We start from the raw sequence: 18698 nt of genomic DNA on the forward strand, positions 1-18698 counted from the left end.
CAACAATGTTGATCTCATAGGACTGGGTACTCCTTGCAAGCAGGCACTGTCCCCAGTGGCCCGCCACGAGGTCCCTGTGCCCAGCACGGTGCCTAGAACCCAGTAAATGCTCGACAGAGATTGGCTGGGTGAATGGGATCAGTGGGAGGCGTTTCCATCATTACGCGCTACAGCACCTAGCTGACAGCAGGGCTGCAGGGGCTGGGACGCTGGAGTGCTGCCTCTCCCAAGGCCAGGCGCCCTTACAGCTTCTTCCTCCTGCCTCCTTCCAGACCCAGAAAAACCTCATTCAGGGTTGGGAGGGAATTGGGCTGTGGGCAGAGGGAAGACTTGAATGTAATCCCCAGTCTCAGAGTGAGCTGCCCAGGGAAGGGTGACACCAGGGCCCTTCCTGTGCCAGGACCCTCCTCCCTACCTGGTCCAGGGAGAGCCGTGCCTACCCAGGGGACTGACCAGGAATGCCTTCATTCCCACCCAGCTCCCACCTTGGTCCAAGTCATGCTCAGCATGAGGCGGAGCCCACCCGGCCGTTCAGGGGCCTGGGCCCAGCTCACCTCATTCTATGGGACATTCCCATCACCTTCCCAACAATTCCCCTGCCCCACCCTGTTAGTTTCTAACTCAGGGGCAGTTTTGCTCTCAGGGATGTTACTGGCATCCAGGGGGTTGAGACCAGGGATGCTGCTAAATATCCTACAGTGCACAGGACGGCCTCACAACAAACAAGTATCCGGCTCAAATGTCAGTAGTGCCTATTTGTGCAATTAGTACAACTCCTCTAACTGGAAAGGGCCCCAGTTTGCAGGTAAAGAAACTGGGGCTCAGAGAGGCTGTCTAACCTGCCCAAAGTCACACAGCTTGTAAGCAGAGAACCAAAACTGGCTGATGCTAAATCTTGGCTTCGTTTCACTGCCCCACACAGTTGCCATGAAGGCTGTCCCCACAGCAGGCCTAGGGGTACTGAAGGTCCCTTCCCCAAGAGGATAAGCAGGGACCCTGCCCTGGATCCTCTGTGTGGTGTCCTGGCCCCTCAGTACCCTTGGATCGAGAAGGTTTGGAGACTCAGTTTCCTGCCCTAAGTAAACCCTCAGTCCTTGGAGGTGGGATCTGGACCGCTAGGAGTTCTGGAAGAGAGATACACACAAATGCACCCGGCACGCACGCCCAGCACAGACTGGGAAAGGCGCTTAGGGAATCCTATGAAAGTTTTCCCACTATGGACTTCGAATCAGACCCTGGGCAGTGTGCGCCCCAGTTCTGCTGACACCAGCTGTGTGGCCCTGGGCACGTGACTTGGCCTCTCTGAACTGAGGCTCCCGGATCGGTATAGTGAGCCTCATCCCGCCCAGAATTGACTGAGGAACAGTGAGGAGGCAGGAGACCCCTGACCTCCCTGACAGCTCCTCTCCCATCTGCACCTGCCTGCTCGTGTCCTCCACTGGGGTGCTGAGGCGGGGGGCTGGACAAGATGACCTCAGCAAGGCCCTCTGCCTCGAGGGACCAAGCGAATGGGTGAGCTGCACCCGAATCGCACAGGTCAGGTCGTCCTCCTGTCCCTGCCCCACCCTAGCCGGCAGGTTCAGCGACTCACCCGTGTGTCTGTCCCCAGAGATCTCCCTGGATGTGGATGCGGACCGGGACGGTGTGGTGGAGAAGAACAACCCGAATAAGGTACCTAGCTACCAGGGCAGACAGCCCCGAGCAGGGGGCTTCGGGGGCAGAGCCCCAGGCTGGATCTGCAAGCAGCCATGGTGCTCCCAGCAAGCAGAGACCACTCTCATCTACAGATAGGAGGCTGAGGCCGGAGACAGGCCCCCAGACACACAGCACACCGAGGACAGAGCAGAGGAGCCACGCTCCTTGCGGGAACAGCCGTGGCGCAGCCTGCCGGGTCTCCCCATCCACCCCCGTTTGTAGAGTTCTTGGGAAGAACAAACATCCTGCCACGGAGGAAGTGCTGCCAAAGCATTTGCTCTTATTATTTTGCCCTTTTTTTTTTTAAATTTTAAAACCGAGTCAGGGAGACCATCAGAAGTAGAAGGTTGCAGTAACCCTCTCGGTTCAAGGCGTGTTATCTTTAATGGTGCGTGCATGGTTCATTCATTCATTCATTCACTTTTATCCTGCATTCCCTACTCCGGTTCTGCTCCCCCACAATGGACCATTCAAATGGTTTAATGTGTCTCTTTCTGGTCTTGCGATTCTTGCCAAACACGCGGTGTGGCCGGTACGCATGGCTTTTTCACTGTGCAGAGAGCATTGCGTTCTCCCTCTCATTCTGTTTCATACTTTTCCCTCGACCTGGTTTTTAAGCTCCATTGGTTTTGCTCTGTGTACGTCCAGGCTGTTGCTTCTATTTTCCATTTCCTGCCCTTCTATATCACTTCAATCTTTGCTGTGGGCATATGTTACTTTTATAATAACAATCTAAAGCCTGGTTTAAATTACATGTTGATGGATACTTTAAAAAGTTAAACACAGCCCAGTGAGAAGCCTGGAGCCTAGCAGCCGGCCCCAGCCTCTCTCCGCGTCACCGGGGGGGCCTCAGGCCTATTGGGGAGCCCCTTCTCAGGCTCCTCAGTGGGGCTCTGCCCCAGCCCTGCTTCCCCTAGGCAGCTGGCTGCAAGCAGAAGCTGAGTCAGCCCCGCACATATGTTCTCTGTGTTCCTGGCCAAGCCACGTAACAATAGCCTCCATGGAGGCCTCTGAGACGTCCGCCCTCCCCTGAGGAGCTCTGCAGCCTTGGCAAAGTCACACAGTCCCTGTGGGCCTGAACTTGCCCAGACTTTCTCCCTCTGGGCCAGTGAAGTTGCATATTCTCTTCCTTCATCCCATAAATATTTGTTGAGCATCTCCTGGGGATACAGGCCCTGGGGATGCAGAAAGAACCAGAAAAATGCAGCTCCTGCCCTCAGGGAGCCCACAGTCCTGTGGGGGGACCCATGTTACATAAAGAATGACATGGGTGGCTGTTTCATTACAATTATCCTAAGTCTGCCCCAAAAAGAACGTGCACAGTGCTGTAAGTGTAAGCCTAGGGAAGCTGCTCTGGTCTGGAGAATCAGAGAGGCCTCGGGGAAGAAGGGGCCGGAAGGAGGAGGGGAGTCGGCCAGGTAAAGGGAGGCAGGAAGCCTTCAGGCAGTGGGACCAGCACAGGCGAGGGCCTGAGAGCTCGGAGTCTCTGGGGAGCAGAAAGTTGGCCAGTGTGGGGGGAGCAGAGTGAGCGAGGGGGATGGGAGGGGCAGGTGGAGAGGTGGGCAGGTCGCATGGGGCCTTGCAGGCCACAGTGAGGACTTGGGCTTTATCCTAAGTCAACTGGAGCCCCTGACGGGGCTTAAAACAGGAAAGCAACGTGATCTGGTTGGAGTCGTTCTAACGTTGCTCTGGCTGCAATGTAGAAAACGGATCCCTTGCAGATCCATTTGGAGCACTCAGAGCATGTCTGATAACAGCTGGGTGTCTGTCCATCGGGCGTCCCACCCCGCACCCCTCTGGAGACTTGAGAGCCTGTCGGAGAATGACTGCCTGCTCGTGGCTCTGGCCACCCTCCATCCCCCTGCCCCCACCCGCCTCCAGGCGCAGGCACGCCGGGCAAGAGAATGCCCGGTCAGCCTTCCTGTCTGTCTCTCTGCCACCGTCCCCCTCCTGAGCTTGCCTTGGGTGCTTCCACTGACCCTCTGCAGGCATCAGACGTGGGACTCATGTTTGCCAGGTCACAGCTGCCACTATGGCTGGTGGCTGCTCTTTATTCTCGTCCTGGGGCTGTCTCTCTGGTGGCCTGTGGCATCTGCACTGGGGCTGGGAGTAACTGCCAAAAGGTGGGGAAGAGGGCTTTGACCTCTCTCCTTGCCAACGCAGGCATCCTGGACCTGGGGCCCTGAGGGCCAGGGGGCCATCCTGCTGGTGAACTGTGACCGCGACACGCCCTGGTTGCCCAAGGAGGACTGCCACGACCAGAAGGCCTACAGCAAGGAAGGTGCCAGCAGGACCGCACCGGGGCTGGGGGCGGGGAGCAGCAATGGAAACACTCCGGCTAAGTCCTGGGCCGGGCTGAGGGGGCGGCAGGAGTGACCCTGGGTCTCCTGGGAATGGTGGACTCAAATATCCACTCTTGCTAAAAACAGAAGACGAAACTATTAATATGGTTCAGTTGGAGCCATGTTTTTTCAGAAGTGACACGTACATGGAAAAAGGACTGGAAGGAAATTCCCAAAAGGTTATAGGAAGTCAGTTTTGGTGTCGGAGTTGACAACCGGTTTTTATGCTTTTCTAAGGTTTCCATAATACAGGTGTGTGGGGTTTTCTTTGCCTTGATTATAAAAGTCACAGGCATTTGTAAGCCCACATGCCAGCCACGAGTCTCTTAATTCTAACCTCCTCGTGCCTCCGCCCCGCAGACCTCAAGGACATGTCCCAGATGATCCTGAGGACCAAAGGCCCGGAGCACCTCCCCGCCGGATACGAGATAGTTCTCTACATTTCCATGTCGGACTCGGACAAAGTGGGCGTGTTCTACGTGGAGAGTGAGTGAGCCCAGCCCAGCCCTTCCTTCTCGCGGCTCTGACCCAACCAGCACTCACTGGGCTCCCCCGCTGGGCCCGGCTCTCCCGCTAATGCTCCCTTGGCAGGTGCAGGCGTAGGTGCCTGCACGGGGCCAGGACTGGCCTCTTAGTAACCGGACCGCCGTTGTCCTGGGACGTCAAGAGGCCCCAGCATAGATCTCTCCTCCCTCAAAGGAGTGGGTAGTGATGTGGGTTTCTGCAGAACCCGGAGGCCCTTCTTCCCCATGAACCAGGGCAGGAGAGCTTTTGAGGTCCGTCTTTCTGGAGTCATGTCGCCTTCCTGATCCCTGAGGCAGGTAGCCCCCGCCCCAGGTGTTTTCTGCCCGTCTCAGACATTCTGGAGCTGAGAGCTGCGCCCTGGCGGTGCTGTGGGCATCCTCGAGGAGGTGACGCCTTGCTCCTCTCGATGTGACGGGGCATCCTGGCCCCACTGCATGAAAAGTGCTTCCACCAGGGCGCTAGTCCTCGCAGCCACCTGCTCTGTCTCATTCTTCCTGTCAATGCATGCTGAGCCCCCAGTGCCCCGTGCTGTCCCCAGCACTGGGGTCCCCACAGTGAGCTCTCACACCCTGCCCCCCAGGGGGGCGACGGTCTCGGAGGGAGACCTAGTAAGAAGCAAATTAGAGGAAATGACACAGGCCGAGTACTGGACAATGGCAGGGGTAGAGGCGACACACCACTGCCTGGCTGTCCCCAAAGGCCTCTCTGAGCAGGTGACGTCTGAGCTGAGACCCAAACCAACAATGAGAAGGAACCAGGCATGCATGAGCTCAGGGAAGAGAGTTCTAGGCAGAGGGAACAGCACGTACAAAGCACGGAGGAGGGACCCAGCTTGGAGTATTGGAGGAGCAGAAGGAAGACAAGAGCAGGGAGACGAGTTGGAGTCAAGGTCAGCGAACGGGGCCGGGGCCAGGGCGTGCAGAGACGGCTTGGATTTTATTCCCAGTACGGTGGAAAGCCACTAGAGGGTTTTAAGCAAGGGACTGTCAAGGTCTGATTTATGTATTAGGAGTAACAGCTCTCTCAGCAGAACTGTTAGCTTTGCAATTTGCTGTGGAGCAGGGTGGGGCTCCCCCAGATGCCCAGCTGTCTGGGGGGCCCATCTCTGGCCGAGCTCCAGGGCCACCTCTGGACAGCCCATGAAAACCAGGCCAGTCGCCCTGAGGAGCCAGCCACAGGGGCCCCAGACCCTCACCTAGGGAGCTGTTTAGCCAGGACAGCAGTGAACCGCTGCCACTCGAAGCCTGTCCTCCTTCTGATCCACCCTGGACTTGGGCGGTGACCTCAGGCAGGTTGGAATGTCCCCAGAGTTGGGCTGGTTCCGCTGCCCCAGGGGGCCAGAGGTGTGATATTTACCCCAGCCAGGCCAGGGGTGCCCCAGAGGGCAGGGCTGCTAGGCAGGCCCTCCACCTGAGCTTCCCGACCATGGCTGCAAATTGTGACACACAATGTGTGGCCAATAGTGATGCCTGGACATTATCTAGAGGGTTCTTTGGTTGCTGGGAGTGGATTGAGATCTGGCCCCGTAATCGCATCCCTCCCCATCACTTGCTGTGGGTCCTGAGCAGATAAGAAACAGAGGAACCACACTGCAAGCGCTTTGAAAGCGGTCCGCAGGCTGGCTTATCTGGGCAGCATCCTGCCGGGTCGGGGGAGGGTGGCATGTCACTGACACAGCGATGACCCCAGAGTAGCCAGTTTCCCAGCAAATATGGCATCCTGGGTGAACGTTCTGCACAACACGACAGAACAGCATGAAAAATAATCGACCTGGGGCACAGTTTCCTTTTCTTCCTTTTCTTCTATGCAAATATTTTGAGGTTTTGTCAAAATCCAAGTACACCTGTGGATAAGAATGTGTCATGTTACACGAATGTCATATGTCACCTGTGTCCCCCAAGGGCAGGGGACTGGGCTGGGGGCCAAGGGACCCCGAGAAGGAGCTCTGGAGCCCAGGAGGTTCAAATCCTGGATCTGGACAGGTCCACCCACCAGCCCGTTCCTTGGGTTCCTCACCTGTGATGAGACGTGGGGACAACGGGATGCCTGACTGTCCCCTCGGTGATGGGGATTAAATGAGGAACACGTGCCGGGCACTCAGCACAGTAGCCAGCCTGTGGAACGCTCACCATGGATGGCACTTGTTGCTTTTGTTGGGATGATTATGATGATTCTTAATTATAATCATTGAAGTGACGGAAGTCCCCAGTGCTATTAGGAAGATCCAGGTGTCTGTGCTCCAGCCTCAGATTCTGCCTCAGGACCACAAAGTTGAGGCCTGATCTCTTCCTACAAGGATACAGTGACCAGCTTGTCCCAGTTTTCCCATGGCTTTCCCGGCTTTAGCACTGAAAATCCCTCATCCCAGGAAACCCCTCGGTCCCCAGCAAAACAGGACGGTTGGTCACCCTTTCGTGGAGTCTCCTTGGGAGATGGAATGGCAACACAGTGACCAGAAGGGTTATGCCAAACCAGACCACGTGCCGGCCGTCAGGGCCAATGCCTGGGTCTAAGGAGAGGGCAGGGTGGCTGCCGGGCCCAGCCTGAGGCACGTGAGCCACCCAATAGAGGGGCATTGTTGGTTCCCACGAGGAGAGCCGGCACGCCTGCACCGAACTGGGGACGGGGACAGAGGGAGGAGGCTCCTCCGGACAGTGGCTGGATTGTTCCCACCAAGGAATCAATCTGCCTGGAGCTGGCTCAAGCCCCTAGAAAGAGAGACACATGTAAACTGCGGGCCACAAGAGGGAGGAAACTGCAGGCAGGTGGATAAGAACGTGTCCTTCTACCTGATCAGCTCCCCTGGCCAGAGCCCTCTCCTCCCCAGGCCCTGGTGGGCCCTCCCGGCTGCCCGGAGCCCTGGGAAAGCTTTGGAGCGTTCTGCAAAGACAGGTGGGCGTCTAGGTCCTGAGCATCAGTTCAAGTGCAGCCTGGGGCGTGTGGGCGTGGGAGGCCCTGAGCGCCTGGGGGAGAATTTTTAATTACACAGATCCATTTGGAGGTACTCAGTGATGGGGACACAGGGAGCACGCTGTCGTTTCTGAGTGAGAAGGACCTCACCTTGCTCATCGGGCTGTGATGAGTTCCTTGGGACATCCAGCGTCTGAGTCTGTGCGCCCCATTTCTTGGGCCCACCCCAGGGAAGGCGGGGTGAGGTGTTATTTCTTTGCCTTCTGTTCATAAGCCATTCAATGAAAAGGTCATGCGTTTTCCAGTAAGGGGTCCTGACTCATTCAAGGGCTCTCGTAAGAGTAATACCAACAGGTCCCAGCTGTTCCTGATGGTTACCCATGGTTACCGAGTTTATACTAAGTTATGGATGCTGCCGTTTTATCTCGCAATGACACTGTGACATAATATTATTATCCCCCATTTAACAGATGAGTAAACTGAGGCTCAGGGAGGTTAAGTGAATTTCCTGACATTTCATAGTTTATAAAGCCAGAGCAGTGTTTGAACCCAGGTCTCTCTGACTCTGGAAGTCGTAACGACAAAGGTAACCCCCCTCACTGAGATATATAACCAGAGTCTAGTTGAGTTCATTGTCCTACATGAGGAGCCATCCTGAGCCTGGGCTTCCGTGGTTCCTCCATTCATTTTGCAAGTTTTAATCAAGCCCCCTATTTGTGCCAGGACTGTTCTGGTCGTATGTTCTAACCCTGAGCAACTGGTCACTAACCATCACTGTTGTTGTAGACAATAGTTCTGCGCTGAGCCTGACTCTGCCCTTCCCACTCGGCAGGGCGTAAAGCAACTCCTTCTGGACTGCATAGGGTCCTACCTCGATCGATGGCTTTGCCAATGCAAGCATCTTGCTGCTCACTGCAGCCCGCCTCCCTGCCCAGGGGCCTCTCCATGGCCACCCTCCTCCGCTCAAACGCTTCCCGCCCTGCAGCCTCTCCCTCACCCCAGTAAGCTCACCTTGTGGCTCTGTTATGACACTTCCCACATCTGCGCTGTCTTACCATCGGCGGAGCACTGCTCCCGGACAGACAGAGATGCTGCCTCTTGACCATCTCTGTCTCCCCCAAAGGTCTTCGCCCCTGCTGGCCACAGAGTAGTAATTCAATACGTGTGCTCTGAATTGGCCTGAAAATTCTCTTACAGGGAGTGGCGTGGGAGCCATTGGTCCATCCGGTAGATTCATTAAACACGACCACGTGCCGGGCCAGCACTGGGCCCATCTGGGCCTGTCTCTGCCCCCACGAAGGTGACAGGCTCTTGGGGCCAACAGCTAAACACTGAGATCACACCGTTTACAAAGGCTGTGATGGTGGAGAACGGGCCCCTGGCTTGGTCTCTGAGGCATCCGGGAACGATGCCCAGAAGTGACAAAACCAACGCCTGAAAGAAGAAGGGAGACGACTGTCCCCAGCAGAGGGAACAGCTCTGTGAAGAGCTGGGAGGCTTCAGTGGGGCAGGAGCGCTGGAGACCCGCCTTTCCTCCCAGCTCGAAAACGTCCAGCCAGAAATCCAAGTGTGGGTCTGACGCCAACATGGCTTCCATCAGACGGAGGGGAATTTTTGGTACAAGTGGGCATATTGATATTTTATCTATATAAAGTGGAGGGGGCTTGGGGTTCAGATTAGACACGAATTTGAGTCCCAGTTCGGTCACTTACTGGCTGTTTGACCGGGGACAAAGCATTTCTCCCTTCTGAGACTCGGTTTCCTCATGCATAAAACTGGAACAATAATATCGTCCCCCGACATCACTAGCTGCTCAGTCAGCACCACCTGTTATCATTTCATGTCTGTGGTTCCCGGGCGAGTTAGCTCCTCTTATCGATGAGGAAGCCAGAAGCCCAAGAGGTGGTCTGGTTCAGGGTCCCACGGCTAGTGCACAGCGGTACTGGGACGATGACCAAGCCACGGCCCTGCTGGGGGCATTTTCTGCTTCTGCTTTTCTGTGTCTGGAGGCCAGCTTACTCTGCTGTCTCGTCCCCATCAGTGACCCGGCCCCACTGACCTCCTCCTGGTGGGGGTGGGGCCCTCACGCTGGTCCTTCTCCCACCAGACCCGTTTTTCGGCCAGCGTTACATCCACATCCTGGGCCGGCGGAAGCTCTACCACGTGGTCAAGTACACGGGCGGCTCCGCGGAGCTGCTGTTCTTCGTGGAAGGCCTGCGATTCCCCGACGAGGGCTTCTCCGGCCTGGTCAACATCCACGTCAGCCTGCTGGAGTATATGGCCGAGGTGAGAGCCCCAGGCCTCCACCACGGGGGGCTGCCCCAGGGGCCGAGGCGGGGCTCCTTCCGGAGGGCAACTCCAGGCCCCCCCCTCACAGCACCGAGGGGGCCCCAGGCTTGGAGACCTAGATGCCCCCCACCACCCACACTGAGAAGGGTGAGGCTGGGCCTGGCTGAGATTTCCGAGAATGGGCTCTGGTGTCGGACGGCACAGGTTCAAGCACATGAGACTGGGCGAGTGGGTTTACTCCCTGTGCCCTGTTTCTCCACCTGTAAACAGAAATGACAAAGCTCCTGCTTCCCAGGGTGGCTGTGAACATCAAGACATTCACAAAGCACCTTCAGGTCCCTGGGAAGAGGACCAGGCAGGAGGGGCGGAGCTAACAGGCCAGGGTGGGGAGGGGCCTCTCCTGCTCCTGCCGGTGCCTGGAGCAGCCTGGCCATCAGGGGCTCTCAGACCGGCCCCTCCAGCGGGCACCACAGAGACTCAAAAGGCCCAGCCATCATGGGCTGATTTTAAGAAGAGAGCTTGGACGGGGCAGGACCAGACAGTGGTGAAGAGTGGGGGCTCAGAGGCCAGACCACCTGGGTTTAATCCCGGCCCTGCCAGGTGCCCTTGGATGGCTCCATAACAGCTCTGTGACTCAGAGGTCTGTGACAAAATTTCCCCATCTGTAAAACAAGGATTATAATAGCATCTACCCCCCGGGGTTGTTGTGAGGTGGAAATGAATTGACGCATGTCAAAAAAATAGTTACCTCGGGGCCTGGCATACAGTCAGTGCTCAATAAGTGTCCCGTTGTTGTCAGTTTCATGCACTTTGGGAGACAGGCGTGAAAAACACCCTGACAAGACTTTCTGATCCCCTGTCCTTCTCTCCCATGCCCAGGGGATTCCGCTGACACCCATCTTCACGGACACCGTGCTGTTCCGGATTGCTCCATGGATCATGACCCCCAACATCCTGCCTCCCGTGTCAGTGTTTGTGTGCTGGTAAGCGGTGGCCGTGGTGCAGAGGCAGTGTGGCAGAATGGCCAAGAGCTGGGGCTTCAGGGGCAAACAGACCTGAGTTCGGATCCCGGCTCTGTCACTCACCAGCTGTGTGACTTTGAGCAACTCACTTGGCCTCTCTGTGCCTCCGTTTCTCTGAAATGCTGACATCACGGAGTCACTGTGAGGACTAAATGAGATGAAACAGGCAAAGTATTAATCCAAAGTCCTGGCACCGAGTGTGGGCTCTAAAAATAATAGCTACCGTTTCTGTTCTCATTCTTGGCCCATACCGTGTAGCTGGTATGGGCCTCCTAAGCAACGCATAGTCAGCTCATCTCATTCATTCAGCAGTTTTTTATCGAGCACCTGTTATGTGCTAGACAGCCACAGCGAGACGAGAAGAAGTGCCTGCAGGTGGATGCTGGCCGCACCGGAAGGGATCCTTGAGGTCCCGGGCCCGTCCCCTGCCTCCATGCTAGGCAGGACTCCTCTTTGGAAATCTGGGGAGTCAGAGATGTAATGTTGGGGGGCAGGTGGGGGTGAGAGTTCCCCTCCTCGTTCTATTTGTTCATGACCTTGGCAAACACCACGTGGGTGGCTGAGTTTGCTTGGCCCTTGGCTCCAGTGGCCTTTGCAAAGGTGTCTGTGAGCACAGATGTGGCCTCCTCTGCCAGGCACAGCCAGCTGCTGTCACCACCTCAGTAGGCTGGCCCTCGTCCCTCCTCACCCTTCCTCCTGGCCATCCCCTCTTCCCCAAACTTCTCAGCATGAAGGACAATTACCTGTTCCTCAAAGAGGTGAAGAACCTGGTTGAGAAAACCAACTGTGAACTGAAGGTTTGCTTCCAGTACATGAACCGAGGCGACCGCTGGATCCAGGTGAGGACCCCGGGGCTGGGCAGGACGCGGCCAGGGGGCAGGCAGGAAGAGCTGGCTTGACGTCAGTATCCTGGCCGCCAGCAGCTCCGCGGATGGGAATCCTGCTGTCGCATCACCTGTGCTCTTGGGCACAGAGGCACGGCTGTAGCAAGCCGTTCCTGCAGGATTACTTCTTGTAGGACAAAAGACTGTAAAACAACCTAGCTGTCCATCCGTGGGGGACTAGGTAACCACGTTGAGGGCTCAGCCCCACCGTGGAGTACTATACAGCAGCTAAAAAGAATGAAGCCAACCTATAAATACAGAATGCGCTTCAAGTTAAGGTGTTACCTGCAGGAAATGCACACGGGATGTTACCCATTAGGTTTTTAAAAATGGGGTGGATATGAGCGCAGCTGCGCTTGGGATGTGCAGAGACTCTGTGTGGAAGGATGTGTGAGAAACCACGGCCGTTGCTTGCTCATGGGAAGGGGAATTGAGGAGGCCGGCTGGTATCCCCTGGGGTCCCTGGGCTCCTCTGATGGCTGGCTGTCCTTGGTGTCCTCACAGGATGAAATTGAGTTTGGCTACATCGAGGCCCCCCATAAAGGCTTCCCCGTGGTGCTGGACTCCCCCCGAGATGGAAACCTGAAGGACTTCCCAGTGAAGCAACTCCTGGTGAGATGCTGAGGGCCACCCTGGGGCGGGGCTGGGGGCACGATGCTGGGGACTCCCAACGTGCCAGAGTGGTCTGGAGACCTTGGGCCCCCTCGACAAATAAGTCTGCTGCCGGGGCCTCCGTCTTCTCATCTGCTCAGTGGGTCAGGTGGGATGGTGACCTCTAAGGTCCTTTTCTGCTCTGATAACGGACGTTTTTCCAAAACATGGATAGTTTTCTCGTGGGAAATGGAACTGTGGGAGACAGAGGCAGGGCGGGGGCCTGGTTCCTGCCGCTGCTCCACCTCCAACTTGCAGCAAAGTAAGTTTCAAAGAGGAAATTATAGTTAAGCAATTGTCAAAAATCTGGGTTCCAGCTTCAAGGGTCATTAAAGCTGAGTTTCAGTTCATGGGGTTTTCTTTTTCTTTTCTTTTTTGAGGAAGATTAGCCCTGAGCTAACATCGGCTGCCAATCCTCCTCTTTTTGCTGAGGAAGACTGGCCCTGAGCTAACATCCGTGCCCATCTTCCTCTACTTTATACGTGGGACACCTGCCACAGCATGGCTTGCCAAGCGGTGCCATGTCTGCACCCGGGATCCAAACCAGCGAACCCCAGGCCACTGAAGCGGAACGTGCGCACTTAACCGCTGTACCACTGGGCTGGCCTTGTGGGGTTTTCTTAACGCAATCGGAACCCCATGCCAATCCTAGAGGCCATTACCACTCCCCTTTCATGCCCTCAACAGCCGGCTGAGTGAGGGCAGAAGGGAAATTAATCTCTTGCCCTCACCTTCCACCTTGAACTGGCCAGCAAGGCTCGGACAGAGCGAGAAGCAGAGACGGGGGTAGTTTGGGCTTTCCCCAGGTCACACGCAGGGCAGCCTCTCATAAGACGTCAGGGCCGCCCGGAGGCTCCCTGCCAGGTTCAGACCTGCTTCTTGAGAACATTCAAGAACCTAGTCCCCTCATCACAGGGAGATGGCAGAGCCAGCAATGTGAGCGCAAAGCTCTGGAATGTTCCACTGACCTGGCCCTGAGTCCCGGTTCCACCCCTTAGCAGCAGTGTGACCTTGGGCAAGCAACTTACCTCCTCAAGCCTCAGTTTCCTCATCTGTAAAACGGGCATAGAAACGGTACCCACCTCCCAGGACTCTTGTGAGGATGGAGGGCCTGATATAAGGCACCTGTGCTGCACTGATGCCATGACCACCACCAGCTGTTGTTGCGGTTTTCCGTCCCCAGCCCTGGACACTACCCTCAGGGAGGACTGTCCCCTTCCTCCAACACTGTGACCGGCCACCAGCAGCGGTTGCCAGAGGCATGAGACCCGAGGCCTCCCAGACTCTGCTCGCTCTCTGCCCGGACCACCGTCCGCCTGCAGAGTTCCGGGCTGGCCTGGTTTCAAGGCACCGAGCTGCGTTGTCCCTGGAGGCCGGGGCCAAGCCCGTCTGGGTGCTGTGCCTGCTTGCCTGGGGGATGCCGTAAAGCCCTAGCTGCCCCAGCCTCCAGCAAATCGCACCTTGCCATCTGGGGTTCCCAGGCGAGAAAGCAGTAAGCTGCAGAGTCCACCCCACCGGGCACGGGTGTCCCCTGAGCCTCACAGCTAGGCCAGGACAAACCACGTCTTCCCACTCCACGGCTTTGTTAACAAGGATTTTTGTCAGGCAAGCTTAGTTCCAGCCACAAGGCAAGCTCCCACGCCAGCCCCCACTTTTTTGCCAAAAGATCGTGAAAGAAAGAATCTTAAAATTCAGGGGGTCACTGGGGTTTTATCATCTGCCAACTCCAGTCTGTTGGAGCTCTGTGCTAAGAAAGATTCTGGAGCTACATCTGGGATCAGTGAACGATACGGCTGATTGAGAATGGGTTGGGGTGGCATTTTGTCCCTATCTGCCTGTACTGGTCAGCTTCCTCTAGATAAGGCTGTGGTAACAAACAACCCCCGGATGTCAATGGCTGACAACAGCAAAGGTCTATGTCTCGCTTGCGCTCTCTGTTGACTGCTGGTTGGTTTTCTGCAGCTCTACTTTCTCATGCCTTCATTCTAGCGCCCAGGCTGCAGGGGCAACCCCGGCTGGGAAATGCCATTCTCCTCGCCCAGGGGAAGAGACAGAGAGGGGGCAGGCACACACAGTGGCTCCTGTGGCTTCTGCTCTGAACTGGCATGTGTCACTTCTGCTCACGTTTCATTGGCCAAAGCAAGTCACATGACCAAGTCTGACATGGGTGGGGGCGTATATTCCTTCCACAGGGAGATGCCAGAAGTCACACAGCAATGGCTCCGGGTGCAAAATCCTCTTACTGGGAAGGGGGGTGACAAGTCTCCGGGAACAATGATACAGTCTGCTGCTTGCCTCACGTCACCTAATCCAACACCTCTTTTACAGATGGGGAAACTGAGGGTCCGAGAAATTAAGAGATGAGCAGGGACATGGCACAAAGTGAGGACTAATCCTGAGATCACCAATATCACTCTGTGTTTGAGGCACAGGCAGAGACCCAGGGGTGCACACACACACTCATACATGCTCATATTCTCCTATTCACGCCCACCCTCCCACCAAGGTGCTCATGAACTTGGCCCCCCTGTGCCAGACCCCTGGTCTTCGGTGGGAATAAGACGACCATGGAGGACCCCTCCAGGGGCTAAGTGCCTGCAGTACCAGACCGGAGGTGGTGAAAGAGTGGGCATCAGAGGGTGGCTGGGTTGGTGCTGAGGACTCCTGGCTGCAGGAGACTAATGACGGGTGTGTGCCCCCTGCCCAGGGCCCAGATTTCGGCTATGTGACCCGGGAGCCCCTCTTTGAGACTGTCACCAGCCTTGATTCTTTTGGGAACCTGGAGGTCAGTCCCCCAGTGACCGTGAACGGCAAGAGATACCCCCTGGGCCGGATCCTCATCGGGAGCAGCTTTCCTCTGTAAGAGAAGCCCGGGTGTGGCTGGGGACGGTGGGGCAGGGAGGTTACTGTTTATCTTGAAGTGGCCTGGGTTACTCATACATGGAACGATTAGCTGGGAAAGGTAACCGCTCCCACAACTCTCTGATAAGATACAGACACTCTTGGAAAGCAAACCAAGTTAGTCTTTACATCTTAGTATGAATTAGGGTCTAATATAAAACTAAGTAAATAACTATCTTCCCAAAATGGGGGGGGGGGGTGTTATATAATGAGATTATACACCAGGTTGGGAAGGGATGAAGGAGTCCAGAGAAGAAATACTGAAAGAAGATGAGCGGGAGCACACTGACAAATCCTCACGGTGCCCATACATGAAGAGGCCTGAGAAGACATGGCCTTGCCCCAGAGGCATACGTCCCTGCTCCCTGGCCTGTCCACAACACCCTCACTCTCTCCCCAGGTGACCCACCAATCAATGGAAAGGTAGATTCTTCCTTAGTTAGGGCAGTCCTGGAGAGAGAGTGAGTACTGTGGGTCCTCACTTCACAAAAGGGCTGCCAGGAACCTGCATGTATGGGATCAGCCAGGATTTGGGCCCCAAGTCCCTGTGAGCCACATGAGATGCTCTGCCTTCTAGGAGGAGGCCATTGGCACAGGCAGTGTGACCGTTTGCTCACCCTCCCGCCTTCTCCCTCCACTCAACAGTCGCCCATCCATTCAGCAGGTACTTCCCAGGCACCAGCCAAGTGCCAAGCCCCATGTCGGGCATAGGGTTCCTGACATGAAGTCCAGCCCCTGCCTTCAAGGAGGTGGTGGAGATCACAGACATGAAACATGGGGGCATACGGCAATAGAAAGAGTGACAGGGGCCAGGGGATCCCAAGGAGGGAACCCCCTTGGGAGTTCGGGAGGGCTTCTTAGAGATGAATCTTTATGGGGGGCCTTCTCTGAGTCAGGCATTGTTCTAGGCTCTGGGGACACAAGGTCCCGGCTCTCGGGGAGTTTCCAGTTAGGGGTAGGGCGAGTACAGAAAGTAAACATGGAAGCGAGCAAGTAAATACAGTACTTCCGGGCGTCGAGTGCAATGGAGAGGATGAATAGTGTTCCCTGATGGGGAGCGAGGGGCCGGGGCACGTTCGCTTCGGTGGCTCTGAGGAAGTGACTGTGGAATTGAGGCTTGGATGACGACGAGGAGGCAGCCATGGGAAGATCAGAGGGGAAGAGCATTCCAAATAGAGGGAACAGCAAGGGCAGAGCCTTGGGGTGGTAACAGGTTTAGTCCGTGGCTGGTGCAAACAGAACAGGGAAGAAGGGAGGAGGTGAGGGAGGAAGGCCAGGCAGTGGTCAGACCAGAGAGGAATTTGTTGGCCACTGTAAGGACCTTGGGTTCTATTCTAAGGGTAATGAAATTGATGACCTCAGGGGGTCTAGAAGTTAGGAAGGGCTTCCTGGAGGAGGTGTCACTTGAACCGATTAAAGATTAGTTGAGTAGAAGTTAACACAGCAAAGAAGCACATGGCCAAGGGCAGATTTTGGAACCACGCTTGTGCCTTAGCCCCCTCCAGCCGTCCAGGCAGGACCCCTGAGCACAGAAGCTGGCCTCCTCACACCTGCTGGCACCCTTAGGGGCTGGATCTGGGCTCTGTGCCCTGCACACAGGCCGTGGCTGCAGCTAACACCTCGCTCTTTGCCCTTGGGCTCAGACGCCTTCCTGCCTGTGCCAGGGTCTCTGGGCGCTGCAGCTCTGTCTGTGACTTCTCCGCCGATGCCACCTGGGTTCAGGCTACACTGCAGAGGCCGCAGGCCCTCTGGAGAGGCGGGCATGGTGGACAGCCTTCTGAAAAGCTGCCTCCTCCCCAATCCTGCCGCAGGTCCGGCGGTCGGAGGATGACCAAGGTGGTGCGGGACTTCCTGCAGGCCCAGCAGGTGCAGGCGCCCGTGGAGCTCTACTCCGACTGGCTGACCGTGGGCCACGTGGACGAGTTCATGACCTTCGTCCCCATCCCGGAGACAAAGGTGAGCGGACCCAGACACTGGAGTGAGTAGGGTAGTGAAGAACCCAGGTACTGCCGGCTTTCCCAGCAGAAGGTAGACCTAGAGGAAGTAGACCACATCGAGGAAGAAGGAAGTAGGCTGAAGCTGGTTGGTATGTGGTCGCTGTGGCACAAAAATTTTTAACCTAATACATCCAAAATATTAGCATTTCGACATGTAATCAATATAAAAATTATTACCGAGAGATTTTACATTCTTTTTTTCATACTATGTCTTCAAAATCTGGTGTGTATTTGACTCTTACGGCACACCTCAATTCAGACTAGCCACAATTCAAGGGTCTGATGGTCACATGGGGCTGGTGGCTACTGTATTGGCCATAACACTCTGGAGAGAACTGGACGTGGGCCGAGGGCTCTGGAAAGAGGTTCTTTCGTTTTCTGAAATGAGAGGGATGGTCGCAACTTCATACCCTGGAAATTTTGTGCAAATGGCCTGGCCCCTTGGCAACTTGGAGAAGCTCTTCCGCTCTGTCCATGGGCACCTTGGCCTCGGCTTTGGGCGGCATTGCTGAGGGGGAGGAATTTCTGTAGCTGGAGGGGTGAGAAATATTCTCTGAAACAAAGAGGCCCTGCCAGGCAGCCTTTGCCACTCAGTGTGGGGAGACTTGAGACGGTTTGCAGACAGGGCGCTGGGTCCTCAGGGCAGGGGTCCCTCCTGCTCCTTGGCCAGCTCCCCTCTGCTGACATTGTCCCTCTGGATGGTCTCTTGCAGCAATTCCTGATGCTCATGGCCAGCACCTCGGCCTGCTACAAGCTCTTCCGAGAGAAGCAGAGAGAGGGCTATGGGGAGTCCATCATGTTCAAAGGTGAGTGCCCACCGGGCCTTGGCAGGAGTGGGGACCTGAGCCCCCAGAGAGACTCTCAGGAGGATGGGGCACCCAGCTCCTCTTCCCTGGGTGTCTGGCCCGCTCCGGGTGGGAAGCAGCCCTGGCCTCTCGTGACCCTCGCAATGGTCAGCTGGACCATCAAGCTGCCCACTGCTTCTTATTGTTGTCAACAGTGCCAGGTACTTTTTCAGGACCTCATGCATCCTATAAATAGCACCAGTCCCAGAGGAGAGTTAATGGTTCAAAACTGATGGGTGATCTGCCTTCAAGGAACTTGTGATTTAGAAAGGAGATAGAGGAAAATACACATAATGCCGTTTAGGGACAGGAAGAAAAGGGGGAGTCGACAGACACAATATACAGTCAGACAGCGTCACTCCCAGTCCCACCGTGAGAAATCATCTGCTAATTTAGATGCCCATGTAATCGGGGCCGATGTGGACTGGGCTGAGGTTTGCTCGTCAATTAATCATGGAAAGAGGGACAGCCAATCAGGTGGAGACAGTGAGCCCGGTTGGAGAGGCCGTGACAATTTCTTATGTTTTTCTCACATTGTTTTTTTGTCACTTTTCAGATTAGTATCTCCAGTCTAGCTCCCTCCCAAAGCCTGCGTTCCTCAGGCTGGTTGATGCATACGTTACCGCCGTCTGTCCCC

The 18698-nt window shown here is 55.9% G+C and overlaps 1 protein-coding gene across 1 annotated transcript in view; it reads left to right on the plus strand.

Annotated features, from left to right (window-relative positions):
* Nucleotides 1-18698, plus strand: part of PADI2 (peptidyl arginine deiminase 2) — a 40908-nt gene that overhangs the window by 18340 nt on the left and 3870 nt on the right. Inside the window, exons 4-13 of the mRNA NM_001163822.2 lie at nucleotides 1610-1671; nucleotides 3859-3976; nucleotides 4398-4523; nucleotides 9580-9758; nucleotides 10641-10744; nucleotides 11511-11622; nucleotides 12172-12279; nucleotides 15026-15177; nucleotides 17031-17175; nucleotides 17929-18022. Coding sequence (NP_001157294.2) covers nucleotides 1610-1671; nucleotides 3859-3976; nucleotides 4398-4523; nucleotides 9580-9758; nucleotides 10641-10744; nucleotides 11511-11622; nucleotides 12172-12279; nucleotides 15026-15177; nucleotides 17031-17175; nucleotides 17929-18022 — 1200 coding nt within the window. The remainder of the gene's footprint in view (nucleotides 1-1609; nucleotides 1672-3858; nucleotides 3977-4397; nucleotides 4524-9579; nucleotides 9759-10640; nucleotides 10745-11510; nucleotides 11623-12171; nucleotides 12280-15025; nucleotides 15178-17030; nucleotides 17176-17928; nucleotides 18023-18698) is intronic.

The sequence above is a fragment of the Equus caballus genome, chromosome 2, assembly GCF_041296265.1.
Source record: "Equus caballus isolate H_3958 breed thoroughbred chromosome 2, TB-T2T, whole genome shotgun sequence".
NCBI classification, from domain to species: domain Eukaryota; kingdom Metazoa; phylum Chordata; class Mammalia; order Perissodactyla; family Equidae; genus Equus; species Equus caballus.